This window comes from Amblyomma mixtum, chromosome 2, assembly GCF_055824585.1.
Source record: "Amblyomma mixtum isolate Tamu chromosome 2, ASM5582458v1, whole genome shotgun sequence".
In the NCBI taxonomy this organism is placed as follows: Eukaryota; Metazoa; Arthropoda; class Arachnida; order Ixodida; family Ixodidae; genus Amblyomma; species Amblyomma mixtum.
In genome coordinates, this window is record NC_143013.1 from 307,577,839 (window position 1) to 307,597,296 (window position 19,458).

The 19,458-nt window shown below is 49.1% G+C and overlaps 1 protein-coding gene and 1 long non-coding RNA gene across 6 annotated transcripts in view; one reads left to right on the forward strand and one right to left on the reverse strand.

Annotated features, from left to right (window-relative positions):
- LOC149364866 (carboxypeptidase D-like) overlaps nucleotides 1–19,458 on the forward strand; it is a 123,011-nt gene that overhangs the window by 81,593 nt on the left and 21,960 nt on the right. Inside the window, exon 1 of one of the 5 annotated variants that reach the window (XM_089574809.1) lies at nucleotides 10,055–10,287. The exons of 3 other annotated variants lie outside the window; for them this stretch is intronic. In XM_089574809.1, the coding sequence (XP_089430935.1) occupies nucleotides 10,281–10,287 (7 nt within the window). In that variant the 5' untranslated portion in view covers nucleotides 10,055–10,280. Of the gene's footprint in view, nucleotides 1–10,054; nucleotides 10,288–19,458 lie in introns of those variants that run through there. One more of the 5 variants, XM_089574812.1, reaches the window with a different exon arrangement.
- Nucleotides 801–19,458, reverse strand: part of LOC149364867 (uncharacterized) — a 43,164-nt gene continuing 24,506 nt past the window's right edge. Inside the window, exon 3 of the long non-coding RNA XR_016289230.1 lies at nucleotides 801–1,099. This is a non-coding gene — a long non-coding RNA (uncharacterized LOC149364867). The remainder of the gene's footprint in view (nucleotides 1,100–19,458) is intronic.

Below are 19,458 nucleotides of genomic sequence, written 5' to 3' on the forward strand. Positions count from 1 at the left end.
TTGTCAGACGCATAGGCCTGCGCTCTTGGCTCGTCAACATACATGGCACAGTAGCACGCCGACATCTCAACCAGCTGCGTAGATTTACGACGCCGTCTGAGAGCTGTCCGCCAGCGGAGAGAACACGTGCACCATTTTCCCACATAGCCTGGCACCTCTTCCCGGAAGAAGAGACTTCGCCCAGGACAGACCTAGGAGACACAGCGAACAACAGCCAGCCTACAAGTGTTTCTCCCCCGAGCGCACAAAGCCAGCGCGCCTCCACGCGTGAGCGCCGACCCCCTGCACGATACCAGGCAACTTTCTAAGGGGGAAGGAAGTGTTGTGTCCCCTTACTGCTTTTGTGTGTGTGCGCCCCCTCCTAACGACCACTCGCATTCCCCTCCTAACGACCACTCGCGTCCTCCTCCTAACGACTACTTGCCCCTCGTCGCACGCTGTCGCCAGAGGCCCCTCCACGGTGCGCCCCCGCACCCTCCTCCTGTTCTGGGAAGCCACTCCCTCCCGTGGACGCTTCTCCGCACCCTCCTTTCTTCGGGCGGCCAGTTCGGCTCCTGCCTCGGTCGACGCTGGTCGCACCCTCATCGGCTTTAAATAAACGAAGTCTTAAAGTACCGTGTGCGTCTTTCGCTGCATTCAACACAGCGACCGGACACGACAGGCGGTTATTAATTAATTAATCAATTAACCACCTCATGGAGGCCGAAGTGTACCGTGCGCTGTCTCTGCTGGTTACAACCAGCATTCCCGGAGGAGTGACGTAACGAATCCGTGTCCGAATTATGCTCCGCTAGCCAAGAATCGTGCACTGTCCTCCTGTGAAGGAAAGTGCACAACCGGCCCAACTTCACAGGTGCCTCCTCGGCACACGGACCCCGTGTCACGGGCCTTGTGGGTCAAGGAGAAGCGGCCTTGATCGCCTGGCGATCCTTGGCCAGATCCCTGGATGACGAAGGAGCCCTCTCGCACAGCCGCCGGGCAAGGGGCGGCGGTCCACGACTGGCCTGTGCTCATTAACAGTCCCGCGCCGTTTTCGAAGCACTCCCTCATCCGCCCCGATCTCGCTCTCCATCTTGCCCCCTGGCGCCGTCCTTTCTCTCTGAGCGGAAAAGAAGACCGCGACATAAAGCCCCGATCAGGTTAGAGCCACACGAACCGCGCGCGTTCGACATTGCGCGAGCACTGCTGCGTTTAATGCAACCTTTCGGCTAGTGCGCTAGCCTTCGAGTAGCCGGGGCCGGAAAAACTCCGCGAAGTAGCCCACATTTAGAATTTTTAGAGCAATAACGAGCTTCGCAAGTATCTTTAAAATTTTGGATGTTGTGCGAAATAAGATGCTGACGCGTGGAGTTCGTGTAAAAGCCAACTGTGACTGTTACTTTTTGTAAAATACAATGTTATGTATGTTTAAAGCAACGTAATGCAAAATATTATTGCTTCCTAAAAACTACCAGCGACTGAAGGTCCTTCAGGGAAACTTTGAAGAAAATAGACTATGACTGTTTCTTTGATGCAAACCAAATTTGACCACTTTTGAAAGTCTTCAATTCCGGAAGATTTCGGGGCGCAACTAAATGAAAGAAGCTTACTTGTCCAGAAGAACGAATTTTCTCCGTGGGCAGTAGAAAGAACTCAATAATACTGACTAATGGTTTCAGCCTGTCCTTGCTTCAACTTGCCTCCGGGTAGTGCGAAAAGCTGCCGTTTTGAAGCGCATAGCTTTTAGTGCAATGTTCGCGATTCCTTTTCTTGCGAAATTCAACAACAGAAAAGCTAGTTCCATTAGGCCAAATATAAAAGGTGGCATGAACTTACTGAATAAACACTAAGGTCTCAGTGGATTCTATATTTTGTTCAGCAGGGCTTTGAAATTGAAAGTTTATTTCTCCACACTCATTACAGTGGAAAAAGGGGACACTGGGCAAAAAGCTGCGTCATGCAGCTTGAAGTAGCACCCAGTGCCCCATGAATACAACGACAGCAGTGTGTTTCGCGAACATCAGGCTTAAGGTGAGCTTAATATCCCCATCAAAACAAAGAAAGAAAAAGGACAACAGTGTAACCCTGACCGCGTACACAACAACATAGACGCACATAAATATTAGGAACAATACACAGTACAATACACCAAACCTATTAACAATGATGCCACAATAGATTCGAAAATGCACATGACAGATAATTAACTTGCACCTTTTAAGGGATGTTTTCTACATCTACATCTTTAACTGCCCATTTACAAGGAGGGAGCCGCTGCGGTGGCTCAGTGGTTATGGCGCTCGGCTGCTGACCCGAAAGATGCGGGTTCGATCCCGGCAGCGGCGGTTGAATTTCTTCGGAGGAGAAATTCTAGAGGCCCGTGTACTGTGCGATGTCAGTGCACGTTAAAGAACCTCAGGTGGTTGAAATTTCCGGAGCCCTCCACTACGGCGTCTCTCATAGCCTTAGTCGCTTTGGGACGTTAAACCCCATAAACCAAACCAAACCTTTCTTTTCATTTTCACTGTTAACATCCGCCAATGTTTTCTAGCGTCAGCTATTGTTACTTTTTTTTTGGTTTCGGTGATTTTCGCTCTTGGTTCACCCGGGATTCTCCGGTGGTCCTAATTCAGAGTAACCTGAATGAGACGCATGTATTAAATCACCACGTGATACGTTCTGACGTGGTTTCACGTTAAATTGAGGTCAAACGGAGTCATCGACCGTAGCAGTTGTACTACATGGATAAATAAGAACGCAGACTCTTCGACGATAAAACGAAAAAAGAAAGAGGAAAAGGGTATTCCCCTTGCCATCCGCGAGATCGTCGGTAAGTGGTAACGGCAAAAATAGAAAGGAACGTACAAAGAGAGACATCTCGAGTTCTTTATCTCATGCACTCCTTCATTTTACACTGCTTGGCACCATTTCTGCGCGGCCAGAGCCACCGACGCAGTGGCGCCTTGACGCTGCCGAGTTGTTTTGCTGGCTGACCTCTGCTGCGATAAAGAAAGCGGTTACTCGGCGTCTTTTGAATCGGAATGCCCCGGCTTGGATTTCCTCGGAGTTCGGCATGAAACCGGGTCCGGTGTTGAACGAACCACTCCGGCGAAGCTTTCCCTATCGGACCAATGACGAGCGACGCTGAAGCCCGCGCAGAAGAGACGCGAGGTGGAAGCCATGGACGAAAAATACAAAACAAAAATAGCTTACAGGGAGCGCCTTCTCTCAGTCCTCAAGCGTATAGTCAGAGAAAATGAGAGAGAGTCGGTCCTAGATATGACAAAGTCCTGACAGAACCGACGTTGAGAGCCGCCTGTGATGGTGTCTGCTCCTTTGCCGCAAAGTTTGTCCTTTCAGCCGTCGAGTGGCACTGCTCGACGGAAAGTTTCGGTTCTGTACCTTTGATAGAAGGTAATTAGGGCAGTGGAAGCCCTGCAGTACAGAGCTAATGGGAACACTGAGAGATAGAGGCGCGTGAAGACGGTTTCCTGAGACTAAGCAAGGCACAGGGTTGGTGGCGCCCTACGTTGTTCACGCGTTGGGCCTATGAACCTCTTTATAAGAGGTTTGATGACTTGCGATGGTCGCCTGTCTGACGTCGCGGCCTGTATCCAACATTCGCAAGAGTAAAGGGTGATTTCAAGCTGTTGCAGCAGCTGGCAAACACGTGACTTTTTGGGTATAGGCCAAGACTGCCACTGAGCTGCTTTAGAGGGCTGTCGCAAGCAGACGATAACGACCATCATCATCAACATCACCATCTAGCCACTCAGCATACTGTTTGAAAAAGCGTTCCGATATAATGATGCGACTTCGTTATGCATACCATGCAGCACTGCCAGACGATGAAGGCGAGAATTAAAATTTTGCACTCTCGATATATGGCAACTGCCACACGCGGCCGTTCAGGTCTATCCGCCTGCATTAAGACACGGAGAAATGACCCAGCTCAGCTGCGGAGCGATCTACGTTCAGGTCTCATTGCCGGTGGTGTTTAAAACCTGGAAGACATGGAGTGTGTTCTTGTACACGCGTTATATGCATTCGTCAGCCCGTCGTCTTCGGTGAAGTGTCAGATTTCGATCTCCTACTCGCTCACATACCCTTCTTTCCTGCACTTCACGTATGGTTCTATTTTTTTTCTTCTTAGCATTGCCGTCGCGTGGTGAGCGAGAATAAATGACCCTGCTGCAAAAGCAATCAATAACATGCACCGCGAAGAGAAGTCATAACCGGTAAAGAAGCTTCTTTTCGGTAAGCCGTACCGGTTGACGCCGGGCAGATGGCAAAGGGTGCGGGGAGTCTGAAGGTCTTTGGAGACGCGTGCGACGCACAGAAATTCGAAGATGTCGCTATTCCACTTGATGACCTTGCTTGGCGGCCTCAGCGTTCAGTGTTTCCTGGTGTCTACTACTGGCAGCAATTAAAAAAAAAAGAACGAAAAGCTCCAGAATTGTCGCTTAGCCAATATGTCCCACTCCAACTCCCTGTGTCTACTTTCTAATCATCTTTTTTTTTTTTTTTCTCCTCCAGTACCAGTCTTCGGGAGTAGACAGCATGCACTTATTTTTCAGGAAGCGGCTTCTCTAATGTGGATGACGTACTCGGCCGGCATAATACAAGCACTTGAGTGGCGTGCAGATCGCAGGGCGTGTGTGAGCACTGCAATGACTCGCGTGCCATTTAGCGTCCGTTAAGGGCAGAGGTCGGCTTCTGCAGGCATTCAGTCTACGCACGATGAAACTATACGAGAATGCGTAACGATAGACCTCCCCGAAAGATCCCAGTCGAGCGCCGATATGCTACTGCCGCAGTGCACACATTCTGGCGGCTGTTCTATTCACTTCGCGTCTTGACCATTATACTGCAATCCTCACGGTGCGGTGCAGTTTGATTTCGGCGCAGATTGTCCGGGACTGGAGCAGCAGGGCGATGTCGAAACAACTGCCGAGGCGATGCGCGCTCCATTCGAGATGCTCGGCGAGCATCTGGCGCTATGCCGCTTATCAAATAGGAAGAGCAGCTTCGACCAGGAAGAGGAAAGCGGGCTCTGTGGTGCACGTGTGCTCCAAATGCACGTTCAAGGCTTAATTGTGCTTTTGTTAATTTTTCGCAGTGGCAGCTCCCAAGTAAGGCGTGTCAGCGCGCCCTTACGAACGAATCATTCCTACAAGATCCGTAAGAAAAAAAGTGAAGTTTTAAGCACGTCTTGGATTCATGTGCAAAGATATGTGGACATGAAAGTTTTGCTCAGAAGCTTTTGACAGAAGCACGGTGGTTACTGCATGACTAGGATCGCCAGATTTTTTGAAATGGCAATAAAAAGAGCCATGGAATACTGAGGGCAATAAACACTTTGGGAATGTAAATATTTCCAGGCGTGTACTTATGAAAGGAAAAAAAAATTAGACCCTCTGAAAAACACAGGAGCTCATTGACGTAAAATGTTGACGCGACAGCGCTAAGCCACCGTTCTGCAGAAAATCCGGCGTCGTCGTCTGCGGCGTTTTGAGCGGGGAATTAGGTGATCCAGCTTGCACTTAGGTCACGTGAACCTTTGACGTTATCGCAACCCCCTTACAAAAATGCTTCTTGAGACAGTGTTGAAGTTCTCATGAGCAGACTCAACACGCCATGTTGAATTTTTGTTGTGACCAGGATGGGCTAGTGTTGGTGAAATGTTGAGGCCAAGTTGAAACTCATTGGAAAAGTGGCCACTGTGCTAGAGTTGAGCATTCTCAATGAAATTTCTGCTTTGCGTTCATGTTGAATTCATGTTGGAATTACGGGAGTGAATCAACACGCCATTCTGAATCTTGGCTGGGGTAAAAAAGCAAAAAATCCTGGGAATGCATTCGTATTGCACCAGATGGACCGACTACCAATGCAATTTTCGGCGGTATATTCGTTAACGTGAAGCCATCACCCCCTGTGACGTAACGCTCCACACATATGTATATAAATATATATATACATACACATCCATACACATCCTACACATCCATCAGATAAAGAGCATGGGACAGTACTGCACACGAGGCTATAGAAAGAACTGACAGAGTTCATCTTGATCTTTAGTGCAACCTCGGCTTCGCCCTTATATAGTCCTACTCAGGGGTGTCCGGACCTGCGCAGGTTATGGCCTGCCGATCAGCAAAGTTATGTCAGTTATTACTCTTAATATTCATTTATTTTATGTGTAGTAGAAGTAATGAAGTTCATATGCAACGGTCTATTATTTGACGACCTTGATTTATTCGTAAAACCCTTAATGAAAGCATTTATTACGCGCCCTTTTTTATGAGAGCACATACGAATCCTCCAAAGTAGGTATGCCTGAATGAGCATAGTGCACTTTTTTCTATGCAAGAAAATGACTTTGAGCGGTTTATGAGAGTTTTAACGGGTGCTGCATGCGTTCTTAATATGTGTAATGTGATCAGGTTCTGTTTACACGATGGATGTCGAAATGATTTCATTTAGTTAGGCTTAGAAACGGCTGCCTTGAGATGATTCAACTTAAATCCAACAGAAATTGCTCAACAGTAAATCTCTTGACTACGCTCAACAAAAATTCCGTGTAGCAGGTGTTGGGTAGGCTCAACATGCATTGAGTTCATGTTGGTTTCCAGTTGATTCAACAGGAGCTCAACAAGGCGTCAACTGAAGCTCAAAAGTCATTTTTGTAAGGGCCTGCAACCGCGGAAAGTATCAACGTGCCCACTATGGCAGGAGGGAATTGAAATAATGGTTGATAGTGAGAGTTTGCTCGGAAGGGGCAACTAGGGTCCCACAAGCTCCACCGGTGGCTCTGTTTGAAACGGCCACCTGTCGGGGCAGTGGCGCATCGCTCTACCGCTGCACCACTGTTCCAGACGCGGTATGAGGACTCCCAGCGATTTATAAATGTAAAGTAAAGAATGACCAATTCCGCATATATGGGGACGTTGGCAGAACCTAGGCGACAGAGAAAGAGTAGTTGCGTGGAAGGGACCTTGAGGAGAACTTAAGCGGTGTGTGATGGTGAAAGAAAGTACAGTGTCCGTGACAGTGAAGTGGTACGCAAAGAGGGCCCCAGGCCGCTGAAAGGACCTATTAAAGCTATCACGTCGTACCCTTGTGTCCTCTAATTCTTTTTTTTTTTTTTTCAGCGTCCTTTCTGGCCTCTTTACCCGCAGCTCGACTCGGTAAAGCCCACAGCCTGGCACAGGCGACTGTTTACGCCACCGCACCGGGTTTTAATTTATTTATGCGTCCGGGTGTCGTTTCCGTGCTATCGTCGCCGCCTCCGTTCTATCCTGCTCCGAAGCGCGTTTTTACATCTATTCTTCCTCTCCCGTCCCAAACGGTTATTTTATGATATCACCATAATTCAGTAGCAGTTCTGTGTTGTTGTTGAAAAAGTTTATTCTTAATTTAAAAAAAAACAACAACGAAGAAAGAAAGTCACTTCACACGTGAGGAAACTGGCGATTACATGCCGTAATCGAAGAAGAGACTGTATATAATATTACTATACGCGTGTTGTATTGAACTTCGTTCCTCACTTGTGCTGTAACGTTTGCCAGACGCCTTGGTGACCGCACTGCACTATGAATGAATGCGGAAAATCAATCCACGTGGCCATTGAGACTGCTTGCCCGCCATTCGCAATAGAGAGCTCTAATTTCCCTTAAAGGACCCAAAAGAAAGCATAAACCTATTTCTGGTGCGGTTCCAACAATTTTTGCTTGCTCGCCGTTCGCGCACTGGTACTTGTACAGTCGGGGACAGAAGTATCTGGATCACGTGCGCCTTAAACGAAGCCGACAGCTCTATTATTAGCCGCCGGCTGGTGACCACAGTTGTGGAGGTGAAAGTCGAAATTCTGTCTTTCACCTCCACAAGTGTGGCGTCTAGTAGGCAGCTAACAATAGAGCTATGGGCTTCGTTTACGATGCACGCGGTTCAGATACTTTTGTCCCCGAGTGTACATAATGAACAGTCATGAAATGTCACACGGATGACGGTAAAGAATATCTTCTCCTCTAATTGGGTTTCTTGCCGACCAGAGGACCAAAAGCAGCGGCGTTCTTCCACAGCACCCCTCGTGCGATTCTTATGGGATGGGGCACCAACACACAATGCGCGGCTCGTTTGTGATCAAGAAGTTCTTGCAATGCAGCAAGGCTACATGGCAAACAAGGCGCACGGAGGTCCGTACACACAGCGATTCCAGTAATGATGACGCGGTGGAAGGCATCGACCTCTTGCGTCATCGACAAAGTGCTCAATTATACAGACCTGGTGTGGAAAGAAGACCCATTCGCAGCGAGAGTGGCAAAGCGGTCATCTCGCGCCCATCCAAGTAGAAAATGAAGACAAATCGTCGGGGTTTCCGCAGCAACATGCGGCGAAGAAAGTCATTGAAGACAGGATAGGTCGCCGCAAAGCGTAATCCGTTACACATCGCTTGCTACGAAAAGGTCGTCCGTCGAGTGCATCGTACGCCGCGGTTGCGGATAGTTGGGCTGCACAGATCGGCAAGAGCGGACAAATGTGCAATCAACGTCCTCGCCGACGGAATGCCCTTGTGTGCGCTGCACTTAAAGCCTTGGCACGGCTTTGTCTTCGTGTGGCTCGGGCGCGTTTATCGCAGGGATCTCATTAACGCAATGTAGCCCCCCCCCCCCCCCCCCCCCCCTGGTGCCGCTTTTTGCACCAACTATAGGGATGCCTGAACCAGTGACGCACAGTTTTCTCGCTACGCATGTTGCACCGAAATGTTCGACGCGGTTGGTTTATCAGTAATGATTCTGAGCTATCGGATGCTGCTTCACGCTGCAAGCGACGCTCTTTCAGTCACGAAGGGTGACGTAGTCTGGTATAGTTCGAAAGCGCAGTCGTTTCTGTGTGCGCTCAGAATCTGGAAAAAGCAGGTGTGACGCCGAGACGTGATCATGAAGGAACATTTCCACATGCTGAGGCTTAGTGGTAAATAATTCTGAAGGACTTAACTCTTGAAGTTGCTTAGGGTTATCTTAGTACTGATTGATTGATTGATTGATTGATTGATTGATTGACTGACTGATCACGCATGCATCACGTCCGTGCATGCGCCCCGTTCACTGTTCGCATGGGCGTAATTCGTACATAACACACATTCAGTCGGACGTGAAGTCATCGTAAAATTTGCTTGCAGCAAGTTGCTTGCGCAGACCCAAGATCTGGCGTTGCGCACTTACGAGAATACTGCTAGTAAGCGACTGCGGCTATCTTTTTTTGTTTTTTTTTTATAGGGGTATCAGTGGCGCGATTAGTCAAGTCATTCGAAGCACTTCGTTCCAAGCGTATCTCGCAGAGCAGAACAGGTTTACCTCCCATCTTTGCTCGGGCCCGTGCTCGGGCCGAATGCGATGTTTACTGTCCGCTGTGTCCCGTGCGCGAACCCTTCATTGTCCGGTCGATTGAGGTTCTATGTACCGCCACCAGGACAGCTTTACGCATAGCTACGAACGGTACGTCCTGCAAACGAAACACGTGTCATGTAATGCCCTCATGCACACACACCTCATTACCGGACACCCCCATGAGTGTGTTACAAAACTATGCGCCTGGGGAGCGTAACATGATCGCGTTCGACCCAGCGAACAAAGAGGCGATCGCGTTCCATCGACCTCGTTCCTTTTTCTGGCGTAACAGGCAAACAAGAAAGAATACCGAGGCGGTTTCTCGTTTCTTTTCCGTTCCCGAGGGGTCGCACCGGCTCGCTTCCCTTCCCGGGGGACTGCATGCATACGAGGCGGGCCGAAACGATGACGAAACCGCGACTTCTCTTTTCTCTCTCGCGCACGTCCTGGTCGCAGCAGCGGCCCATCGCGAAAACGCTCGCGTCCTTGGCACTTACTGCGAAGTCCTGCCGTCGAGGCTAAGATAAACAGGAAGAAAGCGGAAGACCCGTGCTTCCGTTTCCGTTGCTTGCACACACGCGCACACACACCGCTGCTACTGCTGCTGTGCTGTTGCCGGTCGCCCAAGCGCGCGCAAAACGCAGTCTTGTTCGTTGGAGAGGAGGAAAAAAGAGGGAGAGGGGGAGGGGGCGGTGTTCCGTTCGCAGCCAGCATCGTTGGCCGCGCGCTCGACCAACATTGCCCGAGTGTGAGCCCGCTGAGGACGCTTGTAACGCTGTGGGAGACGCGTTCTATGCCCTGGATGGCAAGTTCCTGGCCCTTGGGCCTAGTCGATCGTGGACCGTCGCAGTCGAGCGCGAATCGCCGGCTACGGTAGAGAAGGAATTTTCCCCTCCCCATCACAGGACGATGAATCGTGAGTGGCAGGTTTAAGATTTTTTTCTCTTTTTTTAACATTTCTTCGTTCTCTATGAAATCGACGTTGACGAATGCTCGTAAAGTACCCGTTTACATTTCCCAGTGATCTCCAGGGGTCAAATATCTCTCCATGAACCTCTGCTTTTGCTGTTTATTTGTTTAAAGCTGATTAAGTAGATCGCTTCTCCAGTCTATCCCTTACTGCAATACACTTAACACTGGCTGCACAGAGGCAGGATGTTACGAAATAAGAATGTTTTTCTAGCCCAAGCTTTAGGCCTAAGGTTGTGCTACAACTTTTTTTTTTTTTTCATTTAAATTTTTGAGAAGGCTGGGTGATGGTGGGGGATGAACTATGGATACAGCCGGTTGTAGTTATCTGGATTATTTGATTCGATTCAAACGTCTGCTGTTAGTGAATATCGGCGCTAAACACTATCCGTCAAGAAATTAATCATTTTTGTTTTTACAGCAATCCGCATCTCACAGCCATGAGGCATCTTTCTCCCTTAACCAGTTGCTAATGCTCGATGATTACATGTGCTACATTCTCAGAAATATGAGAAACACTTCCCAAGTGTAGAAGTTAGTTTACGCGGGTTCACTGTGACTATTACTGGGCTTTGTTACTGAGTAGCCTGTTACCTGTGATAGTTTCGATGGCTCCGTTCTTATCGTACGACTATTCGCTCGTCAATCGCACACGCCGTCTTCATTTGACAGAATGCGACAGTTAGGCTGCAAGGAATATCTCATCGCGGCTTTTGCATGGCACAATATTCTGAAGAAAAATATTATCATTTAACTGAAACGAAAGCAAGAATAACTTTGGTCCCCTTTGCATTCAAACTAACCTGCCACCAACGTTTCTCCACGGAGCTGGGAAACCTTGTGGCGTTTTGGTATGGCATATGAAATATAACGTCCTAAAGCGGTACGCAGGCTATGGGGGAAGCCGCAGTGGAGGGCTCCGGATTGATTTCCACGCCATTTAATGCTTTTTAACGGGCGCTTGCATTGTATAATACACGGTCGTCTTGGATTTCGCCTCTATCGAATCTTGGCCACCGCGGCCGGGATAGAGCACCTGAGCGCCCTAACCACTGAGCCACAGCAGCGAGTTCATTGCAGTTTCTTAAACCTATAACGCTCTGCTTACCACGTGCTACATGGTCTGTACAGATGTTAATAATGTTTGTTTCTACTTCCAAATTGATGCCAAATCCTCCTGGTATTTCACAGTCCTTTGCTAACATATTTCTCAAAGCAAGTGTAAACTGCAAGGCACGCAGAAGGCACACAGTCAGATCGCTCTCAGCAAAAGGTTGCCCCCGAAGGAAACAAACCTGAAATTTCAACAATTGCACTGCGGCACCAGCGGACAAAGGAATGATTTTGAATTTTGCTATTGATTTCACGCAAGCGCTTCAGTATGTGAACACAGGCTTATTGTTCTTATGCGTTCTGTACTAAGCCTAATTTGCTCATTTTAGTTATGATGTATTACAATTTTTTGTCGATAAATCAACGAGGTTTTCATATTTGCGCAGTGTGTGAGGGCTATTAGCGAAGAAATGCTGCAAGTTGAGAACTTTTATCCGAAGTCTCATCATTGCCTGCGCAAAGCATTCAGGGTTAGGTTGGCGTGCGCGCGCTTTTTCTGGCAGGACGTCGCTCGGTCGGCGGCGTCGAAGGGGTCGGTTATCAGCGTGCTCCAGCTCACGCGCGCTCTCTTGGCATCCGTTGGCGCGGTGGCACACTGCGCACCCTCGCGGAATACCTGCGCGACAGCTTGTCGCCAAGCGCCTGAGCACCCGCTGAATTTTTCCGCGCACGCACACGCCTGATAGATGCGAAGGTTACGCGAATTCGCCGCACGTTTGTCTGCGCGATATTACTGCGACAGCGAGTGCCTGTGCAACTGCGTAGGTGGAATCTACGGATGGTATATATAAATGGCTGCGGGAGCGCGGTATATACATGCAGACAGGCGCTGTAGCTGCTGTGTATAGCGTGCTATGCATGTTGAGCGATAAATAATCATCAATAATCGATACAGGTTTATTACAACATGCGAGAAAACGAAGCGGCGGAATACCTGTACCCGTTGTACTGATCGAGAGTTGTTCGGCGAAAAATACCCTTTTCCCGACCAGCTTGTTCTGAATGTCGACTTGACATGCCTCTTTGGGTGCTTGTTAACAGGTGCTGAAGTATGCACGTTTTCCCTCAGTGGTGTAGCTTTGTGAGAATTTTTTCCCGTCATGCATAACAGGTCCTCATCTATTGCTTCAGAAACGCGCAAATACGATATACGCTCAGCCGTGTTGTTTTCGCGGCAAAAGAACTTCTTTTTTTAATATCTATTCGGCCGCGAACAGCCTTGTTTTTTTCTTTTTTTTTTTTTTTTACACCTGGGCTTCCAGAGAGATTTTAAAGCCTGACAAGGCGCATATATGGCCTCCTCGGGCGGCTGCATCAATGGGTGCCGTTAAGGGCGTTTTCTTATTCATCGACGTCCGCCTCCTTTTCGCGTGATACGCATTTAAACGGTATACTGCTTACGGCTGCTGTGCTTACATGAAGGACAAGCAATCGAGAAATGCAGCTCTGTCTTCGGCGCAAGCTGAAAATAAACCAGTGCAGTAGGCATTTCTTAAAGGCGTACTCTCGTCAAATGAATGCAAATGAAAGGAAACGCGCGGACAAAAATGAGGGCTGTAAAAGAAAGACTTTGAATGAACCTCTAACAGAAAGATGCCTCCCTCGTTTCGATAACGGTTGTCGAATGTAGCACCTCGTGCTTGTTTATTCCGGCAAGTAATGGTGGATGCATACTGTGAAAATAGACTGCCAGGCTCTTTTCTGCGCGAAATGGGCTCACAAGCAGCGAGCCGAAGTTGCGACGGTGACACTAAACATTTTGCGTCGCGTACAGGCTAAGACCGGATCACGCCGTTAGCGTGCGTCCGGTTCTAGTTTCTTTAGCGCAAGTCATTACCCATAATGGTTCCGGCAAAGAATAGATATCCGCACCAATTATTAGTTATTACCGTTATTTTTTCGCATTTCCAGTGATTTTTCAATTTTTCGCGTTATTTCTAGCGCATATACTTATTTAATAATTTCTTTCAACCTATGCACGATGTACTGTCCGTGCTATGTTTCTGCCGCTTTTTCAGTATGTGAGGACGCACCCCTAACATCCTAGGTGTTAAATAAATCTATTTGTAATTGTATTGCCGACCTCTACGTCACTAAAAAAAAATGAACAAAGGTTACGGGGAAGGGGGCGGAGGGGGACAACGAGTGTAACGTTTCGACGAGTGGACTTGTCCTCGTGCTTTGCAGGCGGAATACGTGGCGTTGTGGAAGCGAACGGAGAGGATTTGCGCCCAAAGAACGTTCAAGAAAGGTCATGGGTCAGCCGGAGGCATGGTCGTTTGGCCTGCCACTCAGCCACATTGCAAAAGGGGAGAAAAGAGGGCTGTGAAGGGGGACACATTGCACTAAGGACCGAGGGTTGCCAAAATATACAACCTGTTGACAAAGGGGTCAGATTGTATGAATCAAGACTCGCTTTGCATACGAGAGAAAGAGAGAGATGAACGTTGGGGATGTTAACCAGGCATAGGCTGTCATACGTCATCATGACGCTGTTACTCTAATGTCATTATGTCATCACAACGTATGTCAGGTTGTTCTACGCCTGAGATAGAGGCACCGAAGAACAGAAATAAGGAAAGAAGGGAGAACAGAAGCCATAAAGTGCACACACATCGATGTGCGCTTGACCCTGCAGACGGCTTAAAGTCCGTTAGACGCAGGAATCTCTCTCTGAGGATGAGATACTTGGATCGTGGCCTCACTCCTCTACAGCCTACAAGGCCATTCGAGTACTGGTGCAGTAACTTGAGTAAAGAGACCATTTATAATCTTTAAGCCATGTAAAGAGCTAAGTAGAGCCCGAATGGCCTGCAGAGACTCGCGATAGTCTGGCCGGGGGCCCAGTGTGATGTCATGTGTCAATGGCCTGCTATCGAGGTGCACCAGGATAGTTGCCAACGGCAGCCCTTCCAGCGCATAAACCATGGCACGAACAGCAGTTATATGGTTCACAAGTCTCGGGAATCTGGCATGAAGCGCAGCCAAGAGATGCCGCACGACAGATAACATGAATGCAAGCTTTACAAAGTTCTGTCACTAGAATTTTATGCCTTTAATTAACACGAACACCCACTGAAAACATGGCCTAAGATTCAAAAGAGCAAGCGGATAGCGTGCACACCAAATTTGGTGGAAATGAAAACTCCTCTAGACGGCCTCGAATTACACTCATTAGCTGCAGCTAAATATGGAGTTAACGACGTATGTTTCGAGAAGCCAAGCACAACCTTTGCACCGGCCAAGAACAGGCACCGCACGCACTGAGAAACGATTCATGCGTCGAAATCTGTTGCTCGTACCGTGGCAACGTTTCCCGGCGTCCTCTGGGGGCACCGATATAAGGCGCGCACGTACACAAACAGGCACACACTTTTAGGCACCGTGGAGGCTACAAAGCCTTGTGGTTCCTCGCCGCTGCGCCGTGCTTGCTAGTGGTTATGCGTGGCCTTTACGAGCACTCAGATGTAGCCCGCCGAATACTTCCGCACCAGGCCGGCGCAGCGCCCTCCGTGTTGGTAAAGTATGTCCCGGGGCAGCTTATTAATCGCACATTAGGGCGTCGACCACACTTCCCCCTCAGCGTCCAGACTAAAGAAGCAAGGATAGTGAGCAGCTCGCTTCCTTACTGCGCCCTCTCCCTCTTTCTTTGGGGTTTTCGAGCTTAAGCTGGAGTCCATGATGAGCTGAATTCACATAACCATTATTGGCCCTCAAGTATTTAACCGGCTCTCCGATCGTCCACGGTTGCACACGACACGACAGGCAATGCGATGGCAAACGAGGAACCATTCTCACACTTGTGAATGTGCTTCGCTGGTTCTCTAGCTTCCGCAGCGACGGACGCTTCGAGCGATAGAACGTACAAAGCTCTGTGCAGCCTTGTATGTGAAGGCCGATTAGATACCACGAACGCAGCTGTCTTTCCGTTGGCTTCATACATAGTGAGCATGCTCGCAGAGACGCATCCGCACTTTCATCGACGTTCCCGCGCGGGTACTACAGCGGGGCGCTTAACACCGAGCGTGGAAACGGCAGAGTAATTCTTGGCGGAGGCGCAAGCGGACTCGCGTTGGGTCAGTGGCGCGGAACAGCGCTGAACGGCCCGGTGACCCTCAACCGGGCAGGCCGATGACTGCGCGCTCGCTTTTACGTATACGTTGATTGGGTGCTTCCTTATGGCCCCCTATTTACGGCGTGGGTTTTTTCCTTGGCTTATCCGCAGTCGCATTTTCAGGCTTGAGCTCCCCGTGGCGAAAATACTTTCGAGGCACATATCCTTTGATCGTGGGAACAAGCCATGAGCAGTTCATGTCTGTTTCACTACGCGCCTAAGAATTCAAATGTCTTGAAAAGTGTTCAGCTATAAGGCAATTGAAACTGTATGATGAAAAATTTGAAACCTGCTGCCATAGATGAGGTTTTTTCATGAATGCATTGTCTAAGCAACTTGCGATTAATAAGATTAAGCACATATTGGTGAAGCTTCCTGACTTCAACTGATTTTGCGTGATTCAAGGTCAAATAACTCTCCCATTCCTCGACTTGCTGTAGTTGGTCCTTGATGGCGGCAGCATGCAGATGTCCAAGAGTTAATTACGAGAGTTTGGCTTGGTTCCGTGACCCCGGAGCGTAATCGTTGAGGGCCTACTATATTGCCGCGACGGCCGTCTTGTCTGAATGATGAAATGTCAGGACTTGCGGCCTGTAATGCTCATTTCAACGGCAGCTTATTCTCATGTTTGACAGTTTGGCGAGCTGTTTAGGGTGCCACTAGAGCCACTATGCAATGTCTAAGGAGGCAGCCTAGCTGTATCGTGGGAGCACTTTGCATAGCGCGGGTCATATCAGTGGAAAGGCGGCAGCTTTAGTTATTTATTAGAACACCTACAGCGTCCATTGAGCTTTATCGAAGGAGGGTTATTTACATGTACACAGGCAATAAAAAGTCGTCAAAATAAGGATAGCATATGCTAGTGGAATGAAACATGGAAACGAAGCCATGTTTCATCTTACTGTAGGAAAAACTTTGCGCCCTCTGGGACGTGTCGTCAGCATTCCTTGAACCCTGGTACCGAGTCTGCAGTCCAGCGGATTCCTCGTCATAACAGTGGGATCCTTCCGAGCTCCGTGTCATAGCCCGTGAGGAAGTAGGAGCGGCAGGTCGTCGTCTTTGCTGCTGACGTCAGATACATCCGTTCACAAGTCAACAGGTCGTGAGAACAGTGTTGAAGAGAACGGCTTCAGGGAGCGTGGTGGTATTTTCCCCTCACTGAGAGAACGTGAGTTATCATTGAATCAAGGCTCGGCGTTTTTTATTAATGAATATCAAAATACACAGTGAGTGAGAGAAAACATCGTTTTTCAGCGTAGAACGGGCCAAAGTCTCAGCAGTAGGGTAACATTTAGCGTTGCACTTCACACGTAGTCCTGATAACTCGTGCGTTTTTTGCGCCTGATGCAGCTGGCTGCTAATTGAAAGGACGGTGCTTCCTGAAGAGCTTATCGTGGTGCGTCGAACTGCCACGAAACGAAACCCGGTCGCTGTCTGCCTGTCGCAGGTGATACTGAGAGCGACTGTATATGTTCACTCTACGTGTATATACACTCTACCTTGCGTACACTAGGCAATAATAGGTAGATTTAGCATACCGGAGACGTATTATCATAGACGTATACTGGATTACCGGACGCCGGCTGCGCTTACCGGCATGGGTCGGATTACCGGCATGGGTGCGGCCAGCCGGGGTCACCGCGCGTGCGCAGCCAGCGTCCGGTACGAGACTAGTACGTCTCCTATACGCTAAATCTCGCTAATATGACCATCAGATGTGGACGTGCCTTCGAGGTTTAAGGACCTTGTAATTTCATAGCAATGAAGCGATGATATCTATAGTTTTCAGAGCCGACTGTCTCACACGTGCTCTCTGCGTGCATCCGGGAGGGAGTACCCCGCAGGGGAATCCTGAGGGGAAGTGTGCGCTCGTGACAGAAGCCTCGCAGCATTTTACTCGAGCCAACTCGCGAGGGTAGCCAGCCAGCCAAGCCAGCGACCAGCGAGCTTCCGTCGGGCTACCGAGTGGTGCAAGAGCGTGTGCATATGCAAGGGTGGAAGAAGAGAGGAGGAAATGAAGGGAGAGGGGGGGGACACACGCACACGCGCCCTTTGTTTTCAAGGCTGAACGCCTCCCCAATGCTGCTGTCGCTCAGTTGCGTTCACCCTTCCCGCGCGCGTGCGCGTGCCTTCTCATAACAAATTGCCAGCTTCCCGTGGCGACTTTGCGCGGCAAACAAGCGGGCTCCTCGTGATCGAGGGACGGACGCGGTCGCCGTCAGATTCGACGATAAGGGGCGAAGGCACGCGGGGATATTGCCAAACGAATGCCCACGGAGCGCGATTGTGTGCACAGCGAAGTATGTAATAGCGTCTGTGGGTGAGGCCTCGGGAAGTAGCAGCGCCAAGGCGAGAACCACGTCGTTAACGGTGTAGTAGCAGCTGCTTAAAGTCAGCACAGCGTGCGTTGAATTCCCGTAAGCCTTAAGCTTATCTGATACTCGACGGACTCCGGCATGTATTATGGACATGAGGAGTAGTTATTGGAGTGGGTGGTTCAGAAGACATTGTAGGTGGTCATGGTCGTCATGCATCGACAGTCGACTCGAAAGGAGTTCAACTTACGCCAGGATTACTGTTCGAGGTACACATGATGATGTCTGAAAGAAAAAGCGAATAAAAGTCATCTCAAATTTCGCCCAAACTTTTCGAATTTGGCGCTCCTAACGTGACATTGATAGATTGAGAGTAGGTTTTCTTTAGTGACCTCTCTTCAGAGGTGCCTCGGAAAGCCAGAATCGAATGGTGTGGCTGTGATTATCTTTCGCCCTTTCTACTTTTCCCCACGCGTCCGATAGAAGGGCAAGAAGGGGAGCGTTCACTACTTTCCTCTTGAGCTGTTTCTTTGTGTTTTGCCTTGGGCACTGCATTCGATAGATTGCGAAACTATACTAACCGGTCATGGAGTACAGGTGAAACCGCACACAATCTGATTTTTTTTCCACCGCGGTGTTTCTCAGAAAAGAGACGGTAGTTAGCCGGTTGTCAGCGAACACTAAGCGTGTGTGCCCGTTTGTTCCTGGAGGTTACGATGTAACTAGACGTCTCGTTTATCGGTGAATTCACGTCGTAAAAAGAAACATCGGGGACAGGGCGGACAGCAGAGCGTTTTATGCCCTAGAGGCCACGAGCAATTATCAGAGGTCAGTACAGCTGGGTTGCCACAGCGCCGGAAGCAAGACGCGTGCGCCGTGTGAGTCAGAAGACGAAGAGAATAAGAGAGAAAACTGATAAGTATGCCCACCCGGACAAAAGCATAACACGAGGCGAAAACCGCGAAGGCGCCCCTTCTACTCAAAAGGCTTCGTTAAGTCTACAGAACCTCCAGTGGTCGACGTGCCGCATTAACTCAAGTTTAAGCAGCCCTCTATCGACAGTCAACTTCAACAGCAGCCCTCTGACGATCGGACGTACAGAACCAGAATGCAATGGCCAAAAAACTGCATAAATTGGCCATTGACCATTGCAAAATGGCGGAGTTTGGCATCGACTGTGTTCATGCAGGGTATGCCCGTCTCCGGCAGAGTAGTCCTTCTTTCGTTTTTTATTTTTCTTCAAATGCAAAGTCCTTGCGTCTCATGCGTCCTCCGACACTCGCAGCGCGTCGTGAAAGTGGAGACGAGCTAATTATAGGTGCCCCCTCCCCCATACACTGACGCCGTTTGGCTCATGGTTCAATCGGCACAACGCTCTTCTATTGCAACAACTCCGCTCGACCAGCAGGCCTTTGTTTTCTTTTTATTATTACGTGATAACCAGTGGCGCACTACGTTTGAATGAAGTTCTGAAGATTTAATATACTTTTTATTTATTCAGCGTAGGACATACGTCAAAGGGTAAGACTGAAAAAAAAATTCTAACAGGCTACAGTGAGCTTAACGGCAAGGGAAT